General features: G+C 37.9%; 2 protein-coding genes across 7 annotated transcripts in view; one reads left to right on the forward strand and one right to left on the reverse strand.

The window, feature by feature from the left end:
* The window catches only part of gpsm2 (G protein signaling modulator 2), a 73,179-nt gene that overhangs the window by 30,975 nt on the left and 16,432 nt on the right, over positions 1-25,772 (reverse strand). For 2 of the 5 annotated variants that reach the window (XM_051913497.1, XM_051913490.1), the window contains 13 exons: positions 21,229-21,450; positions 20,208-20,343; positions 19,526-19,665; positions 19,310-19,433; positions 19,115-19,230; positions 17,942-18,097; positions 17,722-17,830; positions 17,463-17,592; positions 17,222-17,304; positions 16,191-16,364; positions 13,130-13,301; positions 12,799-13,037; positions 11,900-12,651 (listed from right to left, as the gene is read on the reverse strand). In XM_051913497.1, coding sequence (XP_051769457.1) covers positions 12,502-12,651; positions 12,799-13,037; positions 13,130-13,301; positions 16,191-16,364; positions 17,222-17,304; positions 17,463-17,592; positions 17,722-17,830; positions 17,942-18,097; positions 19,115-19,230; positions 19,310-19,433; positions 19,526-19,665; positions 20,208-20,343; positions 21,229-21,449 — 1,950 coding nt within the window. In that variant the 5' untranslated portion in view covers position 21,450 and the 3' untranslated portion in view covers positions 11,900-12,501. Of the gene's footprint in view, positions 1-11,899; positions 12,652-12,798; positions 13,038-13,129; positions 13,302-16,190; positions 16,365-17,221; positions 17,305-17,462; positions 17,593-17,721; positions 17,831-17,941; positions 18,098-19,114; positions 19,231-19,309; positions 19,434-19,525; positions 19,666-20,207; positions 20,344-21,228; positions 21,451-23,515; positions 23,844-25,772 lie in introns of those variants that run through there. The other 3 variants (XM_051913467.1, XM_051913476.1, XM_051913483.1) reach the window with 3 other exon arrangements.
* LOC127523081 (PYD and CARD domain containing) lies at positions 1,665-6,396 on the forward strand. 2 transcript variants are annotated; one of them, XM_051913552.1, is made up of 5 exons: positions 1,666-1,864; positions 2,510-2,755; positions 2,836-2,892; positions 3,612-3,713; positions 5,641-6,396. In XM_051913552.1, exons 1-5 carry the CDS (start codon positions 1,828-1,830, stop codon positions 6,162-6,164), a joined length of 966 nt encoding a protein of 321 aa, XP_051769512.1. In that variant the 5' UTR covers positions 1,666-1,827; the 3' UTR covers positions 6,165-6,396. The 2 variants fall into 2 exon arrangements, with proteins under 2 accessions (XP_051769513.1, XP_051769512.1); XM_051913553.1 differs by lacking the exon at positions 2,510-2,755 and having other exon boundaries at positions 1,665-1,864.

Consider the following 25,772-nt stretch of genomic DNA (forward strand, 5'->3'; position numbering starts at 1 on the left):
TATTTTTTTTACAGATTGCTGATATTCTGTCCTTGATGCTCAACAAACACTGCGCAAGACTTTCCAGACCTAATGTGAAAAAAAGAGAGAAGATGCAGCCAGAAAGAATGTTAAAAATGCAGTTAAAGGAACAGTTCACCCAAAAAAAAAAAAAAAAAATCAAATTGTCATCATTTACTGTCCACCGTTTCATGGTCATGTCATCAACTGACTCTTTTTATTTAATGAAACACAAAAGTATATCATATATTTTTAATTTACCAGAATTTGTAGGTTGTGTTTTATACATTTGAAATGTAAAGTTTGACCTTTTTGTTACATGGAAGAAAGTGTCATTCAAGCTTTTAAATTTTTAGGTAGCCTATATACAAATTAAAGTCTTTATATTAATAAAAATGATTTAAAAAAAGAAAAAAAGAAATAAGGAATGATTTTACAGTGCTTGCAAAGTAAATACATATGAGATTAAATTCTGAAAATCAATCATTAACATATGTCAGTGATGATGTCACAATTTACTCACCTTCATGTCATTTAGAGCTGCCTTTGATTGCCTTCATACTGTTCATTTCCTTTCACAACACATTGAAATAATTATTGTGCATCTGTTTTTACATTCCAGTTGGAAGGATTCTCTTCTCCTTGATAAACTGTTAACTTTGTGAATTGGTTTAAACTGTTCTTTTATTTCTTAATTTTGTAACTGGCATTAAACATTCTTACCTGACAAATAAATTTGATTATTCTGGACTCTGATTTTATCTCTAGAAGGTTACAAGGTGTCTGATGTTACAGCAGATCGATGCCCAAGCTAATTACATACTAAGGATTTGAATAAAGCAGCAGGCTCTTCATCTGGTAGATTTCTGCATGTCTTTCTCCTCATTTGCGTGATTGTGCACAATTGAGCAAGGTTAACCTCAAGCTATGTCTGTATTTGTGTGTGAATGGTTATAATCTTTTGCAGAAGTGAACAAAATAAACTGTGGCGTTCTGGGAGAAATGGGAACGCGGGGGGATCAAAGAGGCAGGGACTCAACCACCATTTCTACATTCAACATGGTTTGTTCTTCAGATATTCCTCTTTAAAAGAAAAAAACTATCAACTGTATGCAAAGTGACCCACCTTTGGGTTTTGTCCACTTAAAATATATAGCCCACAATTGACCATTTTTAGCCGGGGACCTCTGGGTGAGTTAACACGGAATGACCCATTATATTATAGAAGATTTTATATTTAAATACATCTGGAAAGTCATTGAAAGTAAAGAAGGTATGTTAATCTGAAACGATGACTTAGAAAAACTTTAGGATCATTTTATTGAACATACAGACACTGACTGTAGCCACAACCTGATGACAAAACTAAAACAAATCAAGTGACAAACAGATTCATCAAGTAGGATAGCGAATGTTATCTATTAATAGAGTGGATTGTGAGCGGAAGTAGATTCCTTGGAGCTGTTTACAACGGGTAAGTCAGCTAGCAAATTCACACAAATGAAACGTTAAACAACTGCTAGTTTACAACAATCTGCTTACATTCATATGCAGGCGATCTCTGTAAGTGTTTTCCCGAGAAACTCCCTCTCGCCCCAAGATTGGGAAACGCCCTTTTTTGTTCCGCAGAGACCTCATTCTCCGCAGATCACCTGGACCAATCATATTGTATTTTACCTTAAACAAAGCACTTTCGTTTTATTCGACTAAACTCCACTTCCTATACGTGAAACGAAACTTTGAAACGGGTAGTCTCGACAGGTTTACAAATTTAAACATTTTAATAGCCTATCATCTGAGTTCGTGTTTTTGGGGTTATCTACAAAAATGAGCGAGAACATCCTTGAGCGGGAGCCATGCAAAGGTAGCTCTATCTATTAAGATAAACTAAATTTGTATGTAAATTGAAATTGTATTTTTTTTTTTTTTGACAAAAAAACCAAAAAAACAATACAAACAAACAAAAACTACTGGCCTAATGGAAGTGCTTGTCAATAATGCTTTAGGACTGCTGAAGAAAACTTTTTTTCAATTTTTCATTGATAGAGGGAAGAAAATTTGGAGACATCAACATGGGTGATAGACACCAGTCTCAGATGCTGCATGTTTTTTCAATATAGGCTACTAATTATGTGTCACTAAACACAGGCTATTTCACTCTGATGTTCAGTTTTGTGGCTCCGAACTGTTTGGCTTGTTTGAGAAGTGGACTGTTTGCAAAAGAGTATTTTCATAAAAGAGATTTAAATAGAAGAGCCTGTGTGTGGGAAGCTGTCCTGTACATGTCCTGGGTGTTTTTGTGATCTCAGTCATATTTTATAGATTATCCACTGTATGTTTGGAATTCTATATGTATACAGTAACACAGTGTTTTACATTTTATCATTTATTTTAACATTAACTTTTACTATAATTTTTATTAAACATGTAAATACAACAACAACAAAGATTGCATGTTTACATGTCAGCAAAGGTTGTAGTGTAATACATTTTATTAATTTGTCACCAGAGGCCAAGTTTGTGGATGATAAAAGAGCAGAGCTTATTCAAAGGGTTACTTCAGTGATGCCAATAGCAGATGAGTTAAAAAGTAAGAACATGTTACATGGAGAAAAATATGATGAGATCAGAAAAAAAGAAACCAACCAGGACAAAATGAGAACGCTGTTTGAATCATTGAAGTCTGGCGACACGGTCAAAATTGCCTTTTATGAATTGCTGGAAAAGCATGAACCCCCCCTTTTCAAAGAACTGGGTAAGAGAACAGTTGTCATTTATGAAAGAGATTTATGAGCTCAATAATTCAGTAAAATGTGTAATCTTTGATATTAACAGGTGGTGTCAGCAGGAAACGCAAGCTTGCTGATCCTGAATCCCCAGTACCATATAAAAGTGAGCTTACCTTCTTATTGGTAGACATTTTCTTCCTGAATTTTTATTTGTGAATAACTTAGTAAACTGTGCCAGTTTTGCAAAAGAGTGATCTGTCATTTGAAAACAAATTTTTGCTAGCAAATCAGGCAAACATGGTAACATAATTTATTTACATATGATAATGATAATTTGCGATCCCATGCTGTATTGATAGTGGGACAATGTTTATCTGCCACAACTGTGAAAATGATGTAAAAATACTAAGCTGATACATATGCATACATTAAAATATTTGAAAGCAATCAGTACAAAATGTGTCTATAAGCCTAAAATCTTATGTAGCACATTACAACTGTCCTGGGCTAGTGTTTCAGACAGATAAATGCATCTCATGAGAATAAAAAAATTGTTGGATTTATGTAGTACAACAAAAAGCGAAAAATGATACATAATATTCCATAAAAACATCTGATTATTTTTTTTGTCTGGCTAGAAAGCAAGGCAAACATTTTTAGACTCCATTTATGATTGTCAAAAGCTATATTTGTGAACATTATGTTTTTCATAATTGACAATTATCACATTAAACAAGTCCAACAGTATTCATAATTATTATGTTCACAATACATTAATATGTGTAACATGAATGCTTACTTTTATAAACTGTACATAACAGTATTTATTCATGTGCAAGGATGCCATCATCAAGAACTGTTCATGTGTCTTCTTTGCCACAGGACTTAATACTGGGAGTAATGAACAAGACAACCTTAATTTTAACAATGCTAGTACCTCAGCACAAAGACCAGCACAAACCACTGTGTACAACATAGTTAATGGTAAGTAGGGATTTTGCATCTTCTGCTAGTTTATTTTGTTTTAGTCTCGTGTAGCCAGACCTTCAGACTGACGGTAGAAGGTCTGGATTCCATGGCAGCTTTCATGCATGGACCGCCCAAGAGGCCGTCTGACCGACATGTAAAGCAACCATCACAGTTCGTTTTGTTCAGTGTCATGTTTAGGGGCATGAAAATTTAAAGTTGATGTCCCTACAATAACAAATGGGCATGTAAAACTCTTAGACATTTTAAAATGTCTATACCATAAACTTTACATACTTTTGACAAACCAGTGGTTAGTTGTTCATTATAAGTGCTCAAGGGCTTAATTCTTCAATGAGGGGGTTTGGTGTAAAGAACGCAACACACACGTCTACCTGAAATCCTGTAGAATTCAACCAACCAATGAAACTCCTGAAGTGTTTTCAATTTTGTGTGCCATATGCACATTCAGCCGATGGTCTGTGGGTCTGAGCTCTAAGGCTGAGATTAATTTTGTTTAGTACTTTAATTTTGTTGTTATAATAAATGACAAAACATTAAAAAACTAATTATATCATTCATTTGTAATGTTACAACCCCATTTCCAGAAAAGTTGGGACATTTTGTAAAATGCAATAAATTGTTCGTTCTATTTAACCTTTATTTAACTGTCAAAAGTTCAAAGAAAATATTTTCAGTGTTTTCACTGACCAACTTAATTGTATTTTTCTAAATATAAACAAATTTTGATTTTGATGGCTGCAACACAAAATCAAAAGATTACCACTGTGTCACATCACCTTGCCTTTTAATTACAATTTTTAATCATTTGGGAACTGAGAATACTAATTGTTGCAGTTTTGCAAGTGGAATTTTTGCCTAATCTCACCTGAACAGTACATGGTCGTCATTTTCTGATTCTCTTTTTCATGATGGGCCATACATTTTCAATAAGAGACAGATCTGCAGCTGCAGGTAGGCTAGTCAAGCACATCCATTCTACGGTGTAGACTAGTGTCTTAAAAACCAATCTGTTGTAGCACATGCAGAATGAGGCCTGGCATTGTCTTGCTTCCCAGGAAAGATGTCATCTTGATGGCAGTATATGTCTCTATACAATCCCAGTATACACCTCCACCTCAATGGTATCTTCACACATCCGCTGTTTGTACTGATGCACCCCGTACCATGACCAACATTTGCTTTTTCACCTGTCGCTGATTAAAGTCTGGATGGTCCCTTTCATCTTTGTGACTGAGAACTGTTTTTCCATTTTTCCCAAAAAACAAGCTGAAACGTGGACGTATCTGACCACAGCACACATTCCCACTGTTTTTTTTGTTGTTGTTGTTGTTGTTGTTGTTGTTTTTTTTTGGACCATCAGATGAGCTCAGGCCCAGAGAACTCAGCAGCTTCTCTGCATTGAATTGATGTATAGCTTTCTTGCGTAACAGAGATTCAAGATGCATTTCTTGATGCAGCGACAAACTGTAAAGTGATAACAGTTTTCCAAAGTACTCCCGAGCCCATGCTATATAGCATGATGGTTTCTCTTGCAGTGCCGTCTGAGGGCTTGAAGGTCATACACATTCAACAGAGGTTTCCTGCCTTTCCTTACACAGACTGAGATTTCTCTTGATTCCCTCAATCAATTCACAATATTATGTATGCTAGACAGTGAACAACCTAAAATTGTTGCAGTCTTGCATTGAGAAATGTAACTTTTGAACTGTTTGACAATTCTCTCATGAAATTTGGCACAAAGTGGTGAGCCATGACCCATCTTTGTTGCAAACACTGAGATGCTCCTTTTATATCCTTTAATATATATTACAAAATGACCTAACTTTTCTGGAAATTGGGTTGTACACCATACAATTGTGATGTAATTTATGTGCAGACACAACTTAAATATCATCTTTGTGCTTTATGTTATTGATGCTAGAAAGTCCACCTTCTTATAACATGGAAAATATCCGAAACTCCACTGTACCCAAAACTGAATGGAAGCCTGTCAAGCCCCCTGCACTCAAGAAAGAGAAGAAGCCCCCGGCACCCAAGAAAGAGAAGAAGCCTCCGACACCCAAGAAAGAGAAGAAGCCCCCGGCACCCAAGAAAGTGAAGAAGCCTCCGACACCCAAGAAAGAGAAGAAGCCCCCGGCACCCAAGAAAGTGAAGAAGCCTCCGACACCCAAGAAAGAGAAGAAGCCTCCGACACCCAAGAAAGAGAAGAAGCCCCCGGCACCCAAGAAAGTGAAGAAGCCTCCGACACCCAAGAAAGAGAAGAAGCCTCCGACACCCAAGAAAGAGAAGAAGCCCCCGGCACCCAAGAAAGTGAAGAAGCCTCCGACACCCAAGAAAGAGAAGAAGCCCCCGGCACCCAAGAAAGTGAAGAAGCCTCCGACACCCAAGAAAGAGAAGAAGCCCCCGGCACCCAAGAAAGTGAAGAAGCCAGCTGGCCGAAAATGAGGGTATACAAAAAATGCAGAGAAAAAAGAAATTTTTTTGGTTCATTAAAACATTTTACAAAAACTTCAGCATATGTTTTAAAAGCTCAGATACTATATAATTATAAATGCAAAGAATTCTATGTTGCTAAGCTTGAAATGATCATGCTGATCTTACTGAACTTTAACTCTTGTTATTTTTACTGAATGTCTTCTGTCCATGTTACTCAAAGTAAACTTCTTTAAATTAAAAATGTGTTTTCAATGTTTCACAAGTTTTTTTTGAGTCAGAGTAAGTGATATGGCTGAAGAAGGTGAATAAATACAATGCAGAAAGGTCCCTTTATGCACACCATATACTGTAGCTGATATGAGACAGACAATAATATTCTTAAGAGTCTGCATGGAATGTGCGACTTTTATATTGATATAAAGTAGCTACTCGCCAATAGCAGATTACAATAGGACAATATGTCTGTTGTTAGCTTCAGAGCTATTTTGAGATGTGTCTGAAGTCTGCAGTCTTTTGCTTCACATTTAATAGCGCTCCATTATTTGCCTACCCCAGAATTCATTGCAAGCCAGCTACAACAAGATTTTTTTTTTTAAGAAATTGCCGAATTACACATTTAGACATACAGTAAGTATTGGGTTTTTATGTGTGCTGAAAAAAAGGAAGCAGGCGAAAAAAGAAGGGAAAACAGCTTGAGGTATGCAGTTTTACGCACCATGTCGTGTTGATTTCATGTCGCATTTTTATTGGCTGGTCAGTAGACGTAGGTCGTAGCAGCAAACACACTGTGCGATGATCATGCTGAATTTCTGACACTGTCAGAAAATGATCGTAGGCTATCTTTGGTCGCAAGACCGGGAAAACAGCCGTCTTTGAACCTCTCTCACTGTACGACATAGGACCACAGATTAAGAGCCACGATCACAGAAATCGCCACGATTGTTTCACGATGGCAATCTTTCGTCTGGGACAGCCAAAAATCGTGCAGTATATCCCGGGCTTTAGGCACAACATTCATTAAACCTTATTTGATTTTTTTTTTTTTTTTTAATGAAAGTGACACTGAGACAAGTAAAAAAAAAAAAAAAAAACAGGTGGGAGGGAGGGGGCGCCTCCACTGAACAATACATTCTAATAGATTAATAGAAAAATATTCAAATTATTGTAACAAAATATATATTTTTTTAAATGCATTTGCAATTATTTGTAAAAGTAATGAATCTTGTACATATTTCACTGTCATCTTTCACATCTTTCCCACAGTCGAATCAAAGACGTGTCAAATCGAATATTCCTGCTTACATGTATGTGAAGAGTGTGCTGATTGTGCGAACCATCTAGAAAGACTCGTGGGACTACCAGTTCATTTGCCTCGGGTTTTTCTTCTCGGCTCCTGTTTTGTATTTTTCATCTGGGCAGACTTCAAGCCCTCTGACAGACGTTAACAATGGTCGACTGTTACGCTTAATCTGGACTGGAGATTTCTAGGATTTAAGTTGTTTTGCTGTGTGCATTTGTGTTTGCAGGAGAATGGCAGAAGCCAGTATTTCAGTGGCTGAGGATCTGGTCATCTGTTCGATCTGTCTGGATCTACTGAAGGATCCAGTGACCATTCCCTGTGGACACTGTATGAGCTGTATTACAGACTACTGGAATAAAGAAGATCAGAAGAGAATCTACAGCTGCCCTCACTGCAGACAGACCTTCACTCCAAGACCTGATATATAAACATCATACTGGCTAAAGTGGTGGAGGACCTCATGAAGACAAAACAAAAAACTGCTCATCCTTTTCGGTGTTATGCTGCATCTGGAGTTGTGGAGTGTGGCGTCTGTATTGAGGACACAGACAAGTTATGTCTGGTGTGTCTGAACCCTTAAAATCACCTCAAAGAACATGACTGTTTCTTTCAAGATGAGAGACACGGTATGAATGTCACTGGACGACTGCAGGAGATGATTCCGGTCCAGGGGGGTATGATGGATGAGCACAAAAACCACAAGAGTGTATCAGCTGCAGCAGAGGGTGTTGAGGTATGAATTGAAAGTGGATATCGTTCTGCTAGCACCTGAACATGTTGTTTCTCATTATTTTGATATCTTGTATCATATTAAAACTAATGTCTTCTACAATATTTCCAGAAAGTAAACCAAGTGTAATCTATGGCTGAATTCAGAATAGCATGCTATCTTAGTACTCCTACTATTTCAGCCATATCTTGTAATATGAGTAGTATTCTATGCTGTTTAGGCTATATAGCACAGAATCTGGCTACTCGCAACTAAAACAGCTACCACTATCTACTGTGAAACAACATGACAAATATTTTCCACCTTTAGGATGTGCACAACCACCAAAGATTGAACAAAAACTATACTTACATCCTTTTATTGACACAAAGCAACATGCATAAAAATCAAACCTTCTGAGACCTAATTCTCTTGATTTTTTTTTTTTTTAATGACAAAAGTAAAACAAAAAGATTTCCATTGTTTTCACTGACAAACTTATTTGTATTTTGTAAATATAAAACAAATCTTAATTTTGATGGCTGCAACACACTCCAAAAAAGTTGGAACGGAGGCAAAATAAAAGTAAAAAGATTATAGAATTCCCTCAAGATTAACTGTTTTGAAAAAGTCCACAATAAGCAGGTGAATTGGTAATAGGTGAGGGTATTGTGATTGGGTATAAAATTGGGGCAGCTGTGGCCTAATGGGTAGAGAGTCGGACTTGTAACCCGAAGGCCGTGGGTATTGGCAGGAAATGTAGGTGGGGGGATTGAATGAACAGCGCTCTCTTCCACTCTCATTACCTACAACTGAGGCACCTACCCCCCAATCACTCCCTGGGCGCCACACCTAAAAAAAAAAAAAAAAAAAAAAGGCTGCCACTGCTCTGGGTGTGTGTTCACAGTGTGTGTGCTCACTACTCATTGCTGTGTGTGTGCACTTGAATGGGTGAAATGCAGGGCACAAATTTTAAGAATGGGACACCACCCTTAGCTACATGTCATGTAACTTTCTAAAATGCAAGCAAAGATGTGTCATGGTTGGGTCACCAAATTGTGCCAAATTTCATGAGAATTGTCAAACAATTCAAAAATCATATCTTGTTGCTAAGTATTTAGGTCTTTCACTATCTAGCACACATAACTTTGTGAAAAGTTTCAGGAAAAAAAGAGAAATCTCAGTTTGTGTAGTCGGGCAAGGCAGGAGACCTCCATTGAATGTGTGTGACTTTCAAGCCCTCAGATGACAATGCATGGGAAACCATCATGCTGCTGTGTTAAATATAGCCACATGGGCTCAGAAGTACTTTGGAAAACAGTTATCACTTTATACAGTTTTCTGCTGCATTAAGAAATGCATCTTGAATCTCTGTTAGGCAAGAACAAAACTACATCAAGAGATGCTGCTGAGTTCTTTGGGCCTGAGCTCATCTCAGAAGGTCCAAAAGACAGTGGAAATGTGTCCTGTGGTCCGATAAATCCATGATTCAGCTTGTTTTTTGTGAAAAATGGAAAAACAGTTCTCAGTCCCAAAGACGAAAGGGACCATCCAGACTTTCATCAGTAACTGGTGCAAATGTTGGTCATGGTATGGGGGTGCATCAGTAAAAACAGAGTATGTGTGAAGGTACCATTGATGTGGAGACATATATTGGGATTGTACAGAGACATATACTGCCATCAAGATGAAATGGAAGCAAGATAATGTCAAGCCTCATTCTGCATGTGCTACAATAGAGTGGTCTCTTAGACACTACACCGTTGAGTGGATGTGCTTGAATGGCCTGCCTGCAGTCCAGATTTGTCTCTTATTGAAAATTTGTATTCTAAGCAGATTATCTTTGTGAATGTATTTTTTCTTTATGTAGAGTTTCCAGTCTCTTGTTTCCCCTTCTGGACCAGATTCACCAATACGTGAACAAAAATCTCTGCCGGAAGACAATAATCATACAGTGATGTATAAAAGAGGTAAAGTTGTTTATATATGTTCAGAACTTTTTTTCAGTTTATTTATTAGTTGCAATGCACAGTCTCTGGGGTCCCTATTTTAGGGTCACCAATTGCCAATTTTGAAATACAGTCACCATATTGGTACAAATCTAACAAAAACATGGTTTGCAGTATTCCCACCACCCCGTGTTCAGTCCAGAAGTGACAACTATGAGAATGTGGGGACTCACTCCATATGATTTGGTAGACCTTACAGAGTGAGATCATTTTATTCTCTGAAAAAGCTGTGTATATGTTTATCTTTCATACATTGGTCATTTCATTTATCATTATCATCTCTGTTCTCTAGGCTGAAAATCTCTGCTCCTGAACCTTCTCTGTCAGTCTTGTGTTCATATTGTTGATAGTGATCAGTGGGTTCAGGTGGAGCCGTCAGACTGTACAGATGAAGGAGGGTAAAAGTTCAGGATCATCACTCCGGCGGGTCGATTCGAGTGCAGCAGGACCAGAATGCGATGGGTCTGTGCTGGTGACGTCACTCTCCAGTACAGTGCAGTGGATGGACGTTTCCTCAGTGCAGAGCTGAAGAGGCTTCAGTGTGAGCGAATTAGTCCAGTGATTGATGTGACCGTGATCTCAGGGAAACTGGAGGAGGCTCATCTGCCTCATTACGCCTGTTTAGCAGAGTCCGATCCCTCTCTCAACGATGCTGTGAAGCTCCTCAGTTTTGAAAATGAGGGAATAACATTAGAATCAGTGGAGTTGACCCGTTATCATGCCAGAATACTCAGACCATGTTTTTCTCCTAAAACAGTACTTATGAAACTAGGGATTCCAGTGAAAGTGCACTGTGATCTACTTATCTTTATGACGAAAAAGAACCCCATCATTCTCCATGTGTATTTTTCCCCATCAGATTCCATTTTTGCAAAAAAAATTAAAAGAAGAAAAGCTAAGTCATCAAATCAAGTGTTTAAGACCAGAAACCCCACTGCAGATGAAGAAACGACACAGTCTTGAGGTTCCTGGTGCTTCTGTCCAACCCAAAGAGATCAAGCTTCTTTCAGGTCAAACAAACTCGATGGTCGATGGCATCAATATGACTCTCACCCGAGTGGATGATCAGAAATCAGTATGGACTGCAACAATTTGGAAAGAATTAACCAACATCAATCTAAACAAGCAGAGTCAAGTTGTTTTCAAAATGTACAAAAACATAAAGACACCACAAGTGCCTGTCAACTTTGATGAAGCTCAATTTTTTGATAGAAATTGGTCTTATTAAAAGCGTTAAGAATGTGAACGCCATTGCAGATAAACTGCCTCAGAAGCAAATCATTTATGAGGAAATATATTCTGAAATCACACATCCTAATTCAACCAGTGAGGAAAGCATGAGAAAGATCTGCAGCATCGTGCGTAAAAGCAGTGTCACGGTGAAGGAAATTTTAATCTCTGTTCTTCTGGACTAAAATCCCAACCTTTTAAATCATCTGCCTTTATCTGACTCTTAACCTTTTTTGCTAATGACTGTACATGTAGTATTTTACATGATTTGTGAAATGACATGAAAACTACATGTGATCACTGCACTTGAGAAATCACTCTACTACAGCTTTTAGAGAAAAGTATTTGTCAAATCATGTTCGTTGTTGGAATGAAAGAAAATGCAAATGTTCTGCTTGCCTGTAAAAATCGAGGAAAAAAAAAAAAAATCACCTAGACTGCTGCAATATATTTTCTTGTCTGATAAGACCATTGAATAAGGTGAATGAATGCAAAAAAAGTTTCTGTACAAGTTTTATTTCTATACAGTTGTGTTGTAAATTAATCTCACTGTATCATGCTTTGACATTTTAGGTATCATACTTTTGACATTTTAGGTACCTTTTTAGTTTAACCACTTCTTTAATAAACTAAATGTGACTACAAAAAATAATACAGCGATATTTGTGCCATAATTACACATCTCATACTAACTGGAAGGTAACTAGTGGTAGTAACAATGTTAATTCAATAAATACAAACAAACCTGCAGTCTTGTATCAAAAGATACATTTGTGTGATTCACTATGGTGATCATAATCAAAGCAATATATCCTAAACTAAAACAACCTTTAAAATTCTTACAAATCCAAATGTACAAAGAGCTTAAATCCTGTAAAAAAAATTTAAATGTGTTATTTACAACAAAAGTATTTTTTGCTTAGTACAGCTGTACACAAAATGCCATCCATAATCATTTAGCAGACAGGATCAGTTCAGACTGATGGCATGTTACCTGACCATCATTGTGTATTACCAGCGTGAGGTTTGTAGCACTCGTGTGCATTAAAATGAGCTCATTTCTGCATATGAAGTTCAGAAGTGGGAGTGCATGTTTGATTAGCGGCAGGAGGGCAGCGTGACTCTCTGCTCGTCCATCCTCTTGGCCTGTGAGCGCATGATGAGGCTGAAGAAGTCTTCATCTGGGACGGTGGGGCCACGGGTGGAGGGCAGAGGAGGGGCACACCGCTGATCGTCCAGACGGGACCCCTGAGAGAGACAGAAAGAGATAATGAGACAAATGGCTTAACTGAACCAATGAACTTCCTTTCCTACAGCTGCAATTTTTCCCCTCATTCATTTATTTATTTTTCTATGAAACACTCATCTCTAGTTAATACAAACACATCGTCTCACCTGACACTTGACGAGCATGTCAAAGAACTGGTCGTCGGGTTCGGTGGCGTCTGTGCTGGCCATGACCTGGCTGAGGATCATCTGTCTGCTGCTAGTGCTGCTGTGTTCGGATATGGTGCGCAGGCCAGGCAGACTGTTTCCTGTTCCTGCCCTCTGCTCGTCCAGCCTCCTGCCCTGAGCACTCGCCAACAGTCTGAGAAATGGCTCCTGACCTGGAGTTGCAGCTGACTCTGAGAATGCTAGAGAGACAGAAAATGTCATTTTAATTGCCACTTGATTATCGAATTAAAAAATAAAATAAAAAATAAATATCGAAAGAAGAGTGCCTAACATTTCCTGATGGTTGTGGGAGGGGTGGTGGGTGGAGAGGAGGAGCTAGAATTGACAGAGAGATGGCTCCTCCGATCCTGTATTGCACACCGCTGGTCATCCATCCTGTTGCTCTGGAAACGACTCAGTAAGTCAAAGAAACCCTCGTCTCCTAACATGTCTGTACTTCCATGCTGAGGGCAGAAAGATCAAAGGTTAAAACAAACAAAAATCTCTCTGCCCTCTATGAAGAACTGAGAACACGTGTGCAATTTTGTAACCAGAAATTTCAAATTATGAACAAACTGTTCCCTCATTTTAACAATTTAACAAAGAAATATTACATAAACTCCACATAAACTAGACATTGAAAAGACATTGGTTTCCTTCTTAAATATACATAAAAAAAAAAGTTGTAAAAAAAATTATTACAATCTGTTTGCTAATTGAAATAAATCTGAAACAATCTAAATATTATATAAAATCTAAATATTAAACTTACGCTTGAATGAAAATTATAAATGAAATATAACATAAATGACAAACAAAATCACTAAAATAAAAAAGAATTCAAAATATGAATACAATAATAGTAAATGAATAATACTAAAATAACACTGCTACCCACAAGGCTATCACTCTGACAATATGACAAAAAATTTCTGTAGCTGATTGTATTGTGAAAAGTGGGTGTTCCAAACCAGAATGGAAACCTTAAAAATTGAATGTGAGTTTGTGGTTTACTGTGGTCGACTTAGGTTATCATATAGTCTATGTGATGTTGATTTCTTTGGAATAATATGCACTCATGAATCATACTCAATAAGATCAGGAATGTCAATTAAGAGGGTAAATAAAGTCATTTTGGTGTAGGGATCGAGGAAGACCCAGACAAATGAATCTTTCAGATGATTCTTTCAAATCATAATTCCAGAGGCCCAAATCAACATTGCAGGACCCAAGCTCAGAGAATCTACTTTTTGGCCAAGTCCGTCTACAAAACAACCCCCTGCTAGGTACTTTTATGACCACACATGCTTCCTGACTGAGGAGAAAGGTGGCAAACTTTAAGCCATTTGTAGAAACCAAATGGTTGAAAAGACAACGCAACTGGAGCCACAAGAAGATAAAGACTCTTTGATCTCCAGATCAAAAGAGACAGAGAGACAATGCAGGCCTATTTCTTTTAAGTGACCTCTGAGTTAAGGCCACGAATTATATTTCAAACAAAACGCAAAAATTTTGTTACTGAGAAGAAAGTGCACGGCACATATTTACATATTCATCTAAACGCCGCTCTCAGCAGTGTGGGCGGCGTCAGATGTTCGTTTACAGTATATCGCTGCTCACGTATTTCGAACTTCGTTTTACCCCTAAACGAAGAACGAAAAAGAACTTAGTTTGAAGTATACCGGGGCCTTAACAGTTGAAAATCCACAAGAAAAATCACAGAGACTGTGATATAAAATAAACTGCATCAAATTGTTCCAAAACAATTTGAAACGGACATATCAAACATCTTTCAACTGCATAGCGCTATACCATGTCTACACATTCTACATGTGACCAGTTGTGCTTAGAACACCCACAATTCATGTAAATGTGGTAACTTTTGAATGATTGATTGAAAGTGTGCCTTGTTTGAAATTAATTTAAATCTCTATTTTCAACTCATTGTGGCTTGAATGAAATCTGTGTAAAATGTATCATTCTGTTTAATAGAAATCATGTCTAAACTGTACTCTCTGTATTCTCTGCCTGAGATAACACTTAGTTTATGATCATGGGAGGAGGAAAGTCACCTTTAAAACAAAGATGATACCTGATTGGTCAGAACTCCTCAAAGAGGTGGGACAAATACCTAAGGTTAAATAGTCAGATCACTTAGACAAATTCAGTGTAATTCAGAAGACAAAGGTGTAATATGGCTTAGACAAAGAACAGACGATGAAGGGCAGACAAAAGCAGTTCATTTAAGCCATCCAAATTCTCACTCACGTTCCTTTTCTCCTACTTTAATTTTCCTTTCTTTTTACGTCGAGAGTCGTGTTCTAAGTTAAGTTTTGCCGCAAAGATCAACCAACAACTCTTTTGCCGCCTCAACTTCAAACTTCAGCCACCCATGAGAGACTCCATTTGTTTGCCAGCGACATCAATCCGGACCTGAAAGGACTTGCAACAAATCAACTAACTCGGAAAAACCCTTTTCTCCAACACAAAGTATGCCGACAAAGGGAATCCGCATTCAAAGACAAACAACAAGCAAGTACCTCCAGATTCTACAGCTGAACTGGTGCATTAAATTAATGATTCATGGTTCGTTCAGGTCATTTTGCTAGAAATCATGCTCATCATTTCATTTTCTCTTAAAACTCTGTCTTTCTCACTTCTTTCTGCAACGTGTATGAATGTGTGTGTTTGTGTGTGCATGTTTGTGTCAGAAATTAGTTTGTGTAAGAATAATCAATAAAGTCTCCTGTAGATTTTCAAAAGAAGTGTCTTGTGTTATGTGCTTACAAAATTTAATGTCTTAAACTGCCGATCTAATGTTACCTCGCTACTAAACAGTGTTTTCATGATAGTTGGATATTCATATCAGCTACAAGAGCTTATTACGGCCCGAGCAAATGAACGCTGGACGATTCAGTTGCTCGGTCGTAAGTGACTTTTATAATTCCCTATAAATTCATTAATTATTTCATTTGAGCTGATTTGTCTTACATTGGTAACACTTTACAATAAGGTCTCATTTGTTAATATTAGTTAATAAATTAAGTAACATGAACTAACAACAAACAAACTCTTTTTACAGCATTTGTTAACCATTGTTAATGTTAATAAAAATGTTCAGGTTCACGTTAGTTCACAGTGCATTAACTCATGTTAACAGATACAACTTTTAATCTTAAAAATGTATCAGTAAATGTTCTGATTAACATTTACTAAGATTAATAAATGCTGTACAAGCATTATTAGTTCATGTTAACTAAAGTTGTTTACAATAAGATTTCATTTGTTAACATTAGTTAAGTGTTACCATAATTTGAGTATTCTATTTGTTTTAGTAAATGTGTTGAAAGTACTTTGTTCTGCTGAGGTTCCCGTGTGTTGCTAGTATCCTGCAGGATTTTACTGGAGCCGCTCTGAAGTTTGTGCTTTTTTCCTCTGAAACGATTGACAAACGAGAGCTTTGAGGATGACTTGGCCATTGTGGATTTGGACTGCTTGAAGAGGATATCACTGGTCCACTTTTGACCCTGCAGAACAGAGATTCAATTACTATATGAATCCTGATGCTGAGATCCGAAAACATGGAATCCCTGAGAATAGGGAACTTACACTGCGTCCCCTAGGGGTTGCTATGGGGAATGCCTCCAGCATTACCAGTGTCTGAAGCTTGAGTCTAACCACGCCAATGAACTCGACACTGGCAGGCGTCAGCTTATGACGTCATCACTGGTGCAACCGTGAGTATAAAAGGGCACCTGTGAAATACGTCAACCTCTTTCTTGTCTTCAGGATACCTGTTTGTTTGAACGCATCTAAACTTTAGACGGTGTGGTCCTCCGTGTCAGCTTTATCTGACACCTGACGACACACACGATATGTGCGTTATGTGCATGGGTGACGAGCATGCACACTCAGTCCTCGAGGGGGCTGTTTGCATGCATTGAGAGCACCTCCCCATGAGAAAGCTTTGCTCTTGTCTGTCCGTTTTGGCTTCGTCTGTCCATGGTTCCTTGAGAATAGCCATGCTTCAGGCATTCCTGCACACATCTCCTTCAGACAAGAAGTGGATGACGTATTTCACAAGTGCCCTTTTATGCTCACGGTCACACCGGTGGTGACATCATAGACTGCTGCCTGCCAATGTCAAGTTCATTATTGTGTTTAGACTCATGCTTCAGACACTGGTAATGCTGGAGGCATTCCCCATAGTGACCCCTAGGGGACGCAGCGTCTCCTTCCCTAATCTCAGGGAACCATGGTTACATGCATGACCTGAGGTTTTTGCTTGATGATGACTATACATATAGCTTATGAATCAGATAAGTAGAATCTACAGATTGAAGGGTACAGCACAGGAAGGATTGAGACATTCAACTGCACTCACATTCATGTTGATCTTGTCAGGTGTGAGTTTCAGCAGCTCTAGGTTCTCCATACTGTGCCGTCTGCTCATCCTGGGTCTGGCTCCTGGGAAAACAACAAACTTGGTTCTGATTCTGATCAATCAATCAGCTAAAAATTCTTAAAGGCAATGTCTAAACATGTATATTTGTCATCACAACTTTACTGTGGAGAAAAACTATACAGTAGAGCCTGAGATACTACTTCTGAAGAAAGTGGTGTACCATGCAGGTTGTAGTCGATCTCTTTGTTCTCTGACAGGACTGAATTGTTTGTGCTATAACTGAGGCCAAGCACCATCTGAAGATCAGAGACATTCATGCGAGCAGTGAGCTCACCGCTACGATCTCCAGTCTGTATAAAAGACAATCAGGGCATTTCTTTAAAAAAAACCCCATCACTCTGGCTATCATTGTGTTTGCTTGTAGTTAATTGACAAAAATCCTAATGTCTAGCTACCAGTGGGTCTGTAGCTGTATGTACCTCTTTTGAAATTTCTAAGTGCTTCTCTGCAAAGTGCATGGCCTGGTCATGATTCCCTAGTGCTGTATGTGCGTTTCCCAAACTCCAGCAGGCCCTGCCTTCACCGATCCTGCAGAAAACACATTCTCCATACTTAGCATGACAATGATTACACCTCAAAGATTAACAATTGCAATTATTAATTCCTAATTCTTCTACTACCACTAATGTGTGAAAGCACCTGTCGTTGAGGTCCTGAGCGATGATGAGATGTTTGAGATGGTAGTCGATAGCTCTCTCATAGTCCTGCAGCAGTGTGTATGTGTTACCCAGACTATAGCAGGCCTGAGCCTCCACCGCCAGATCCTTCAGCTGCCGAGCCAACTGCAGAGCTTTCCTGCACTCAGAACACTATCACTGTCAGGGCTCAACCACAACCACAACACAGGGTTTTTAAAATCAAATGTAAGACTTTAAGACTTGCACAAATAAAATTAATATTGTGTGTTCATACGAAACCCATACAATCTCAATAATCTATCTCAAACTATTAATTAGCGTAGATGCTTCTTATAGCCACTGATCAGTCCCTGAATTCTGGCTGCTGGTATTTTTCACCATTTTCCCTGCAAAATTTCTCCAGTTTAGTCAGGTTTGATGGCTGCCGAGTGTGGACAGCCGGTTTCCAATAATTTCACAGAATTTTTGGCTCGTCATTTTTGTAACGTCATGATTGACAGCTGTGATCATGATTGACTCTACAGGAGTGGGAGTATGGGCGGGACTTTGATACCTAAGGATCACTACTGTGCAGACTCGGGCTCCAAATGACGGAATTGGCAGCAACCATTTTTGGGATATTTTGGTTTCATTTTTCTACAGTGGAAGGAAGAGATGTCATCCATCTTTTTTTACAGTCTATGCTTTTTATCCGAACCCGCATAAATTAATTTTTAAAAAAAGAAAAAACCTAAAAAACAGGCCCTATAAAATTAGACCCAGACTAATACAGAATATGTATTTGTTTTAAATAATAAAATATTGTTAAATTCTTAAAAACAGTAATGGAAAGTTGGCATTTTTTGTAAAGAATTAGTGTTTTCTACCATTTAAGTTACACCATGTCTACACTGGACGCAACAGTGCTGCAACAGCTTGAGGCTGACTCTGGACGCAACAAAGCGACCATTGCAAATCTAATCTAAGTGCGTGGTATATGTCAGAAATAGAATTTGGGCATCAGTTTATTGTAGGGAATTTGTAGTGTCGCGTTGCATCCAGTGTATCACTGATTATAATGGGTTTTATTTTCTTCTGCCGTGTTGCGCTGCTCCTGTACAGTCCTGTACCTCCTGAAATGCTCTCTCTCTCTCTCTCTCTCTCAAAAAAAACCAAAACAAAACATTGCCCTCACCTGTAATGTTCTGCAGCCCTCTCAAACTCCCCAAGGAATATGCAAGCATTTCCAAGATTGCAGTAGGCTCTCCTCTCTGCAGACCGGTCACCAAACTCTTTAGCGATAAGCAGACGCTGGAAGACAAATGTTTCACACACTGCCTTACACGTTATTGGCAATTACATAAACAAATTTATGACACAGAACACTCACCTGTTCATGAGAAGCCACTGCATCCCTGAAGTTTCCTAGCAGGTAGTATGTGTTCCCCAGGTTTCCATAAGTTCTCCCCTGTGCTGCTCTGTCTCCAAGCTCCTTCACAATACACAGGTCTGCCCTGAGCAATTGGAGAAAGGAAAGAGGATGTAAAAACTCTGTACCACACATGCAAACAATGTCCACTTATGTGAGTGTTGGTGGGACATTCACTCGTAGTATTCAGCGGCTTTTCTAAGTGCCGTCATGACCTCCTCAGGGAAGTCTCCAGGTTCTGCTCCGCTCCAGCAGATGCTTTTTCCCTTGGCGTGGTACACATTTCCAAAATTATAAAGTGCTCTGGCCTGCCCCACCTTTAGGAAAAAAGCAAGTAAAATAAGAGAAACAAACAAACAAACAAACAAACAAATTTGTAATAAACCGCTTGATTCATATGGATTAGTTTTGCGATCTCTTTATGAACTTTTTGAAGCGTCAAAGTGGTAGTTGAGTAGCTGTCTATGGAGGGGAAGAAAGCTCTCAGAATTCATCAAAAAGATCTTCATTTGTGTTCTAAAGAAGAACGAAAGTCGTGCGGATTTGGAACGACATGAGGGTGAGTAATTAATGACAGAACTTTCATTTTTGGGTGATCTATCCCTTTAACCAGATCCCTGTCTGTATCTGTTCATTTACTGACTGTTAACACATTTGATTTGTTTGTCAGTTTGCAAGCTCATTGCAGCACTAATATTATTGCCTCATCAGAAGGAATTGCTAGTTGTAGCGTTTTTCATTTGCAAGTCGCTCTGGATGAAAGCATCATTGAATAAAGCTAAATGAATAAATGTAAAATATAATATATTCCATTATGGTAAGGTAAGGTCTTATTGTGTAGATTAAATACAACACTCACCTTGTCGCCCAATTCCCTGGCAATATCTAAATGCCTCTGGCAGCAGACCACTGCCTCATCAAAGCGTCCCAAAACCTTTAATGTGTTCCCCAGGTTACCGCTGGCTTTGGCCTCACCAAGCCGATCCCCTGTGGTCCTGAGGGAACAAATCAGTACTTAGTGTTGTCATTAACATTCAAAACAAACATTATACAATCATCATTAAAAACATTAATTATTTGGGGTTGATAAGAATTCTTTTGTTTAGTTTTTGAAAGAAAACCAAGGCTGCACTTGATCAAAAATACAGTAAACAAGTAATCAAAAAATACAGTAATAAAATAATTAATTATAAGATAACTGCTGTATAAATTAAATATACATTAATCCTTATTAAAGTTACAAAGGTTGTTTAGTCTTTCGTTGTTTAAATTAACATTTAAACAGACAGCAGCACAGCAATATTAGTCTGCTGTCACTTTAAGTGCTGCACAGATACAATATACTGATACAACCGTGTGTTTTATTTCTCAGCTGTTTGCATCAACTTAAGCCATAACCGGCTGTGTTTATTAGAATAATCGCCAAGATGGGCATTTTGATATAATTGTGCGAATTAGTCTGTTTAAGCGCAAGAAGCAGCGAAAGAGAACTCAATTCAGTAATCGAGCTGTCTGGGCACACGCTTTGGATGTGTGCACACACAAAACTTGTACCAAATTGAGTTCTCATTCGCATCTTCTTGCGCTTGAATATTTAAATCGGCAAGGCTTAAAAACAAGTGCAAAGGATAAACTTTTGTGGCGATGCAGCACCGGCCCGATCACCGGGCAGTCCGTATTGTCGAGCCTTGCTATATTTTGTACAGGTTTCATTTTGTTTTGGCAAGCGTTTAATTATTTTACCCAGAGAAAAATGTTCGATTATGGAACAGACATCATAGAACTCAGTGCCTTCATGCAGTTAATTAATCAATTATTACTGACTGTGCGTAGTATAGGTCTCTGGATACTACAATTGCTAAAAAGTTGTGCGAGTATACCTAGTAAGTGTAAGATCATGGTGGTGGAACTCCAGAGCTTTACTGTAGTCTTGCAAGTGGAAGTAGGCATTGCCCAGCTGACTGTAGATGGCACTTAGAACCTGCAGGTCTTCTGTGCCAACCTGCATGGCGGCCTCAAAGAAAGAAACGCCGGCGCCATAATCCCCGACCTTGCACAGACGCTCCCCCTCCAGAGCCAGGTCCAAACAGGATGCCTCCATCCTGCAGAGGGCAGCACAAACTATTTTTTGAATGGTTGACAAGCTTTTTAATGTCTCTGTATGAACATCAGTAGAAATAAAACAAGGTAGGATGCTGTCATTATGGAAGCACAGTGCAAAGGACCAATGCACCATTTATGAATCTGACACGTTCATAATCAAACAGAGGGAAAATTCAACTAGATGACATGAAATGGCTGCCAGGCTATTGATTCCTTTGTGCTGGAAAAGTCTCATCATGCAAGATCTATTTCTATTTCTTATGCAAACGAAGGAAATATAAAATGTAAAAAGTCTGAAAATTATTTTTTGTGACCTTATAATAGGATATAATTCATAAATCTAAGAATAACAGTAAGTTTTTGCACACAATTTCAGGCTGATATTGTTTTCATATTTCATTAGTGCCACTGATGTTATGGTATATATATGTTATGGTGAACATCATACATCCACGAATTACTATCATGTTAGTATTATTAAACTAACACTGGTCAGCATAGGGACCTTAAAAATCCCTGCAACTTAATAAAATCCAATAAGTAAAATGTTAAAAAGACCCAACAGAAAAATCCTTCAACAATCAACCTGATACTGCATAATATATGTGGCCTTGCAAATATTTAACCACTATTTCATGGTAGATTAATCCCTACACATATAATAACTAGTCCATTAGAGTTTGTAGGGGCCCTACCTGGTGCCTCCCCGCCTCACACAATCAAAGAAAACTGGACATGTAAAAGGCATCTAAAATGCTTCGTTGTCTCCTTAAAAAGTCCTCTGATGGGGCTGTAATCTCCAAAACCAACCGTCCCAAACACACATACATCACGATGAGGCTGCCAATCAACCAAATTCTTCAGCAGGAATTACACTACTACAAACTCAAATGATTTTAAAAAGAATATTCTACACAGCAGTTGTCCATCACACAACGTCACATTAGACGTCTTTGAGGGCAGAGGTTGAAGATGGCTTTGGCAAAAACTGTCATGCTCAGCACTTGAACAGCTAATCTGATTGTGTTTCTGCTGTCCACTGTTGTGTGTGATTAGCGCGCACACAGAGAGGAACGCTAGCGAGATTAGACCCGCCGCGTTCTCTTATGATGTCATGAAAATCTTCAATGCAGCACTCACACAGCTCATGTGACTGATCAATACACTACACCATTTAGATTCGAGCGCATTCATCTAGAACATAAAGGAATCATTTGCATAAAAGACACTTAGAAACAGTGAATGTAGTTTGTTTTTAATGACAAACTAATCTAAACGCAAATTAGTATGATTATTAATAATCTTGACGTAAGTCATTTCACTCACAAAATCCATTTAGTTTGTACCAGGGTTTCACTAACTAAATAAGTGTGTATTTATGCTCTTAGAGATGGTCTAGGCTAAAATTAGCTTAATTGCTATACAAGTGACAGATGTTAGAAATGATAAAAACCAACCCAACTCAAAGGCTGCAGAACAGAATATAGACGATCATCATAAATGATTCAAGCGTTATTAAATATTGATTAAATTAAGGCACACCTGCTTTCTCTCTCACACATACACACAAGACACAACACAATAAAACTGCCAATTTACACCACCTTGGAAATGTTAAAACCTTTTGTTTTGGATCCAACATATGGTTTTATTTTACCACTAGCTCTTTTTTTTTTTTTTTTTTTTTTTTAAACAATAAAGTCTGACATTCAAATTCAGTCAAACACCTTCCTAATTACAACTTCTTTTTTAGACAAAGGGAGATGAAGTTATGGCAAGCAATTAGCAATGACTTTTTAAATTATTGAACAGTTTAATTTACTTATATCCTTATTTTTTTTAGGTACTAAAACAGTGGAGACAAATGTTTGTACCCTGTTCAACTAATACAGTGCTAAGTAAAAACTCGATGATTATGTGGTATGTAAACACAATTGTGGTCCACTTCTGATCCCATGCATGAAAAAGTGTCTTTACGAATGAGTTAATGCTAGACAAACTCCAAAGACCTTAAAAGGCACATTACAACTAGAAGAAAATGTAATTCAAGTGTTGCTTGCCTACCTGTAATGGACAAAGGTTCGGTTCTCATTCTGCATGCTAACCACTGCACTGCTCACAGCCATTGAAGAGCATTATGAAGTACTGATCCAAGCCAAGTAATCCATCAGAGAAGAATAGTGAATTGAATCCCAGAGGAAAAAAAAAAAAAAAAAATTGGAACTTAAGTTTTTGCAAACACTTCCAGTCTCTCTGACGATTTCCAGTGGTGGAGTCCAGTGCGCTACAGCAGTTGAGCTTATCCAGACTTATATTCACCACAACAGTGGGTCTGGGAAGTGTGTGTTTGTGTGTGTTGTGTGTTTTGTCCAGGATGCTCTTCCGGAGCTCTCTGTGAAGAGAACACAAGATGTCGAGTGTGAACCCTCATTCTGTACGTAATGCCATGGCAACACCCACTGAGCGGCAGGCACATGCAAGGGAGGCAGATATTAAGTGTGTGTGTGTGTCAGCAGCATTGTGTATGTGAAAGCTAAACCAAGGGGGCCCAACAACAAGAGAGAAAGCAAGAGTGATCAGCCCATAAACACAGCTGATTATCTGCCATGCATGCAGGCCAGTACCAAAGCATGAAACAACGCATTCAAGTTTGTGACAAGGAAAGAGTTTTGTTCACCCTTCTCTTACAAATTCACACAGACGTAGAAGAATTATAGCAAAAACAAAAGACCATTTTCAACTCTAATGGTGACTGTCAGTCACTTTCAAACATTTTACACCTCTGTGACATTTGGAAAGCTGGTTTGTCATTGCTGAACTAATCCAGAAACAAGATAATCAGCTTGAGGAACCATAGAGACATGTTCACTAAAACATTCTTCAGTCTATATTTCTATTTTTAGATAGACATAATTTGGAGACATCACTTATGCAAATAATGCACAGTGTTGTTGTGGTTTGTCATAATTTTCTTGTGCATATTAAAGTCACAATGAAATGGAAGTTGCAACAGATCTTTCTTCAGTAATGTGACAATTTTGAGTGGAACAGATTATTGTAAATGAAAACAATTAGGACAGGGACATGGTTGGTTGTTGATTGGATATTGAGATGTGGGTGTTGCACTCAAAATTTAATGTGCACCTTGCGGTAAATGGTGGAGAGGCAAGGTATAAGCAGATGAAAAGATTGGAAAAGTCCGGCATACGCCACCACAGAGAGAAGTCTGTTATTTTCCTCCAAAGATTGAATTATGACATTTTGATTTAAAATTATGAGGTCAAGTTTAAAAAAAAACAAACCTTTGAATCATTCACAATAAGATATACAACATGCATTTAAAATAGGTGAATTTACATGTCAAGCAAACTTTAATGTGTTAAAATCAACATGAAACATTTCCTTTCATAATGTGACATTTCAGAGGAAACTGGATATTAAATGAGAAAAAAAGTAGGGCAGGACTTAAGTGCAAAAGTTTACTTCTGGAAGTAAAAATACCATTATTTTCTCCAAAGGGAAATTGATTTTTAAACTTATAAACCATTAAAGACAGATCTACTGTAAGCTACAAGGTTGTTAGTCGATGATATATGCTTTTGTTGAAGCCATCAGCCTCCATTATTTCAACTTATTTTAAAATAATGTTTAACAATGGAATCCTGAAACTAAATTACCAATGATTCTGCAAAGAAATCTCCACCAATCAGAGAATTGAGACAAGCAAGTCACAACAAAAGACATCTTTAACGCTAACCCATTCCCATGAAGCACTGCAAATGACGTAATCGAGTCAATCTCCCTATGTTCTCAAACCACTCTATATTTATGCAATGCTTCATGGGATTGTAGTTCTTTCCTTCATCAAAGCCATTAAGTACATGGTCCCATTTTCAAATATTTCAAATATTTTTAAGTTAGTAATGTTGCGATTCACCTCATTGTTGGTCATTTTGGTTCGTAGCTTATAACTTTTTAATGGCAAATTTCAAAAACAAAAAAAAAACAAAAAAAAAAAATCCATTTGGAAAAAATTCTTCTTGGACCAAGGCTGCCAAACATTAATCAGAAACTGATTAGATCAGAAACACTGAATTAAAAGAATAAAACTCTCAGACTAAAGTCTAAACAGCATGAATCAGAAAAAGATAATACCTAGTAAATGCTGAACTGCAACATTTTCTTGACAACAAAAAATAGAAACACTCAGTCTTAATCTAAGATTGCTAATAAACTGCCTGCTAAAACATGTCTTTGGCACAAGTGTTGTGACCTTCAAATCCATTGTATTCTCTTTCTTCATTCCTCCAAAACATAGTCG

This window comes from Ctenopharyngodon idella, chromosome 2, assembly GCF_019924925.1.
Source record: "Ctenopharyngodon idella isolate HZGC_01 chromosome 2, HZGC01, whole genome shotgun sequence".
Lineage (NCBI taxonomy): Eukaryota > Metazoa > Chordata > Actinopteri > Cypriniformes > Xenocyprididae > Ctenopharyngodon > Ctenopharyngodon idella.

Bases quoted from the DNA above. Each gene is read 5' to 3' on its own strand.
- LOC127523081 (XM_051913552.1), top strand. From the start codon at position 1,828: ATGAGCGAGAACATCCTTGAGCGGGAGCCATGCAAAG. The intron at 1,865-2,509 runs GTAGCTCTATCT...ATTTGTCACCAG, and splicing joins TGAGCGGGAGCCATGCAAAG to AGGCCAAGTTTGTGGATGAT. The intron at 3,714-5,640 runs GTAAGTAGGGAT...TATTGATGCTAG, and splicing joins TGTGTACAACATAGTTAATG to AAAGTCCACCTTCTTATAAC.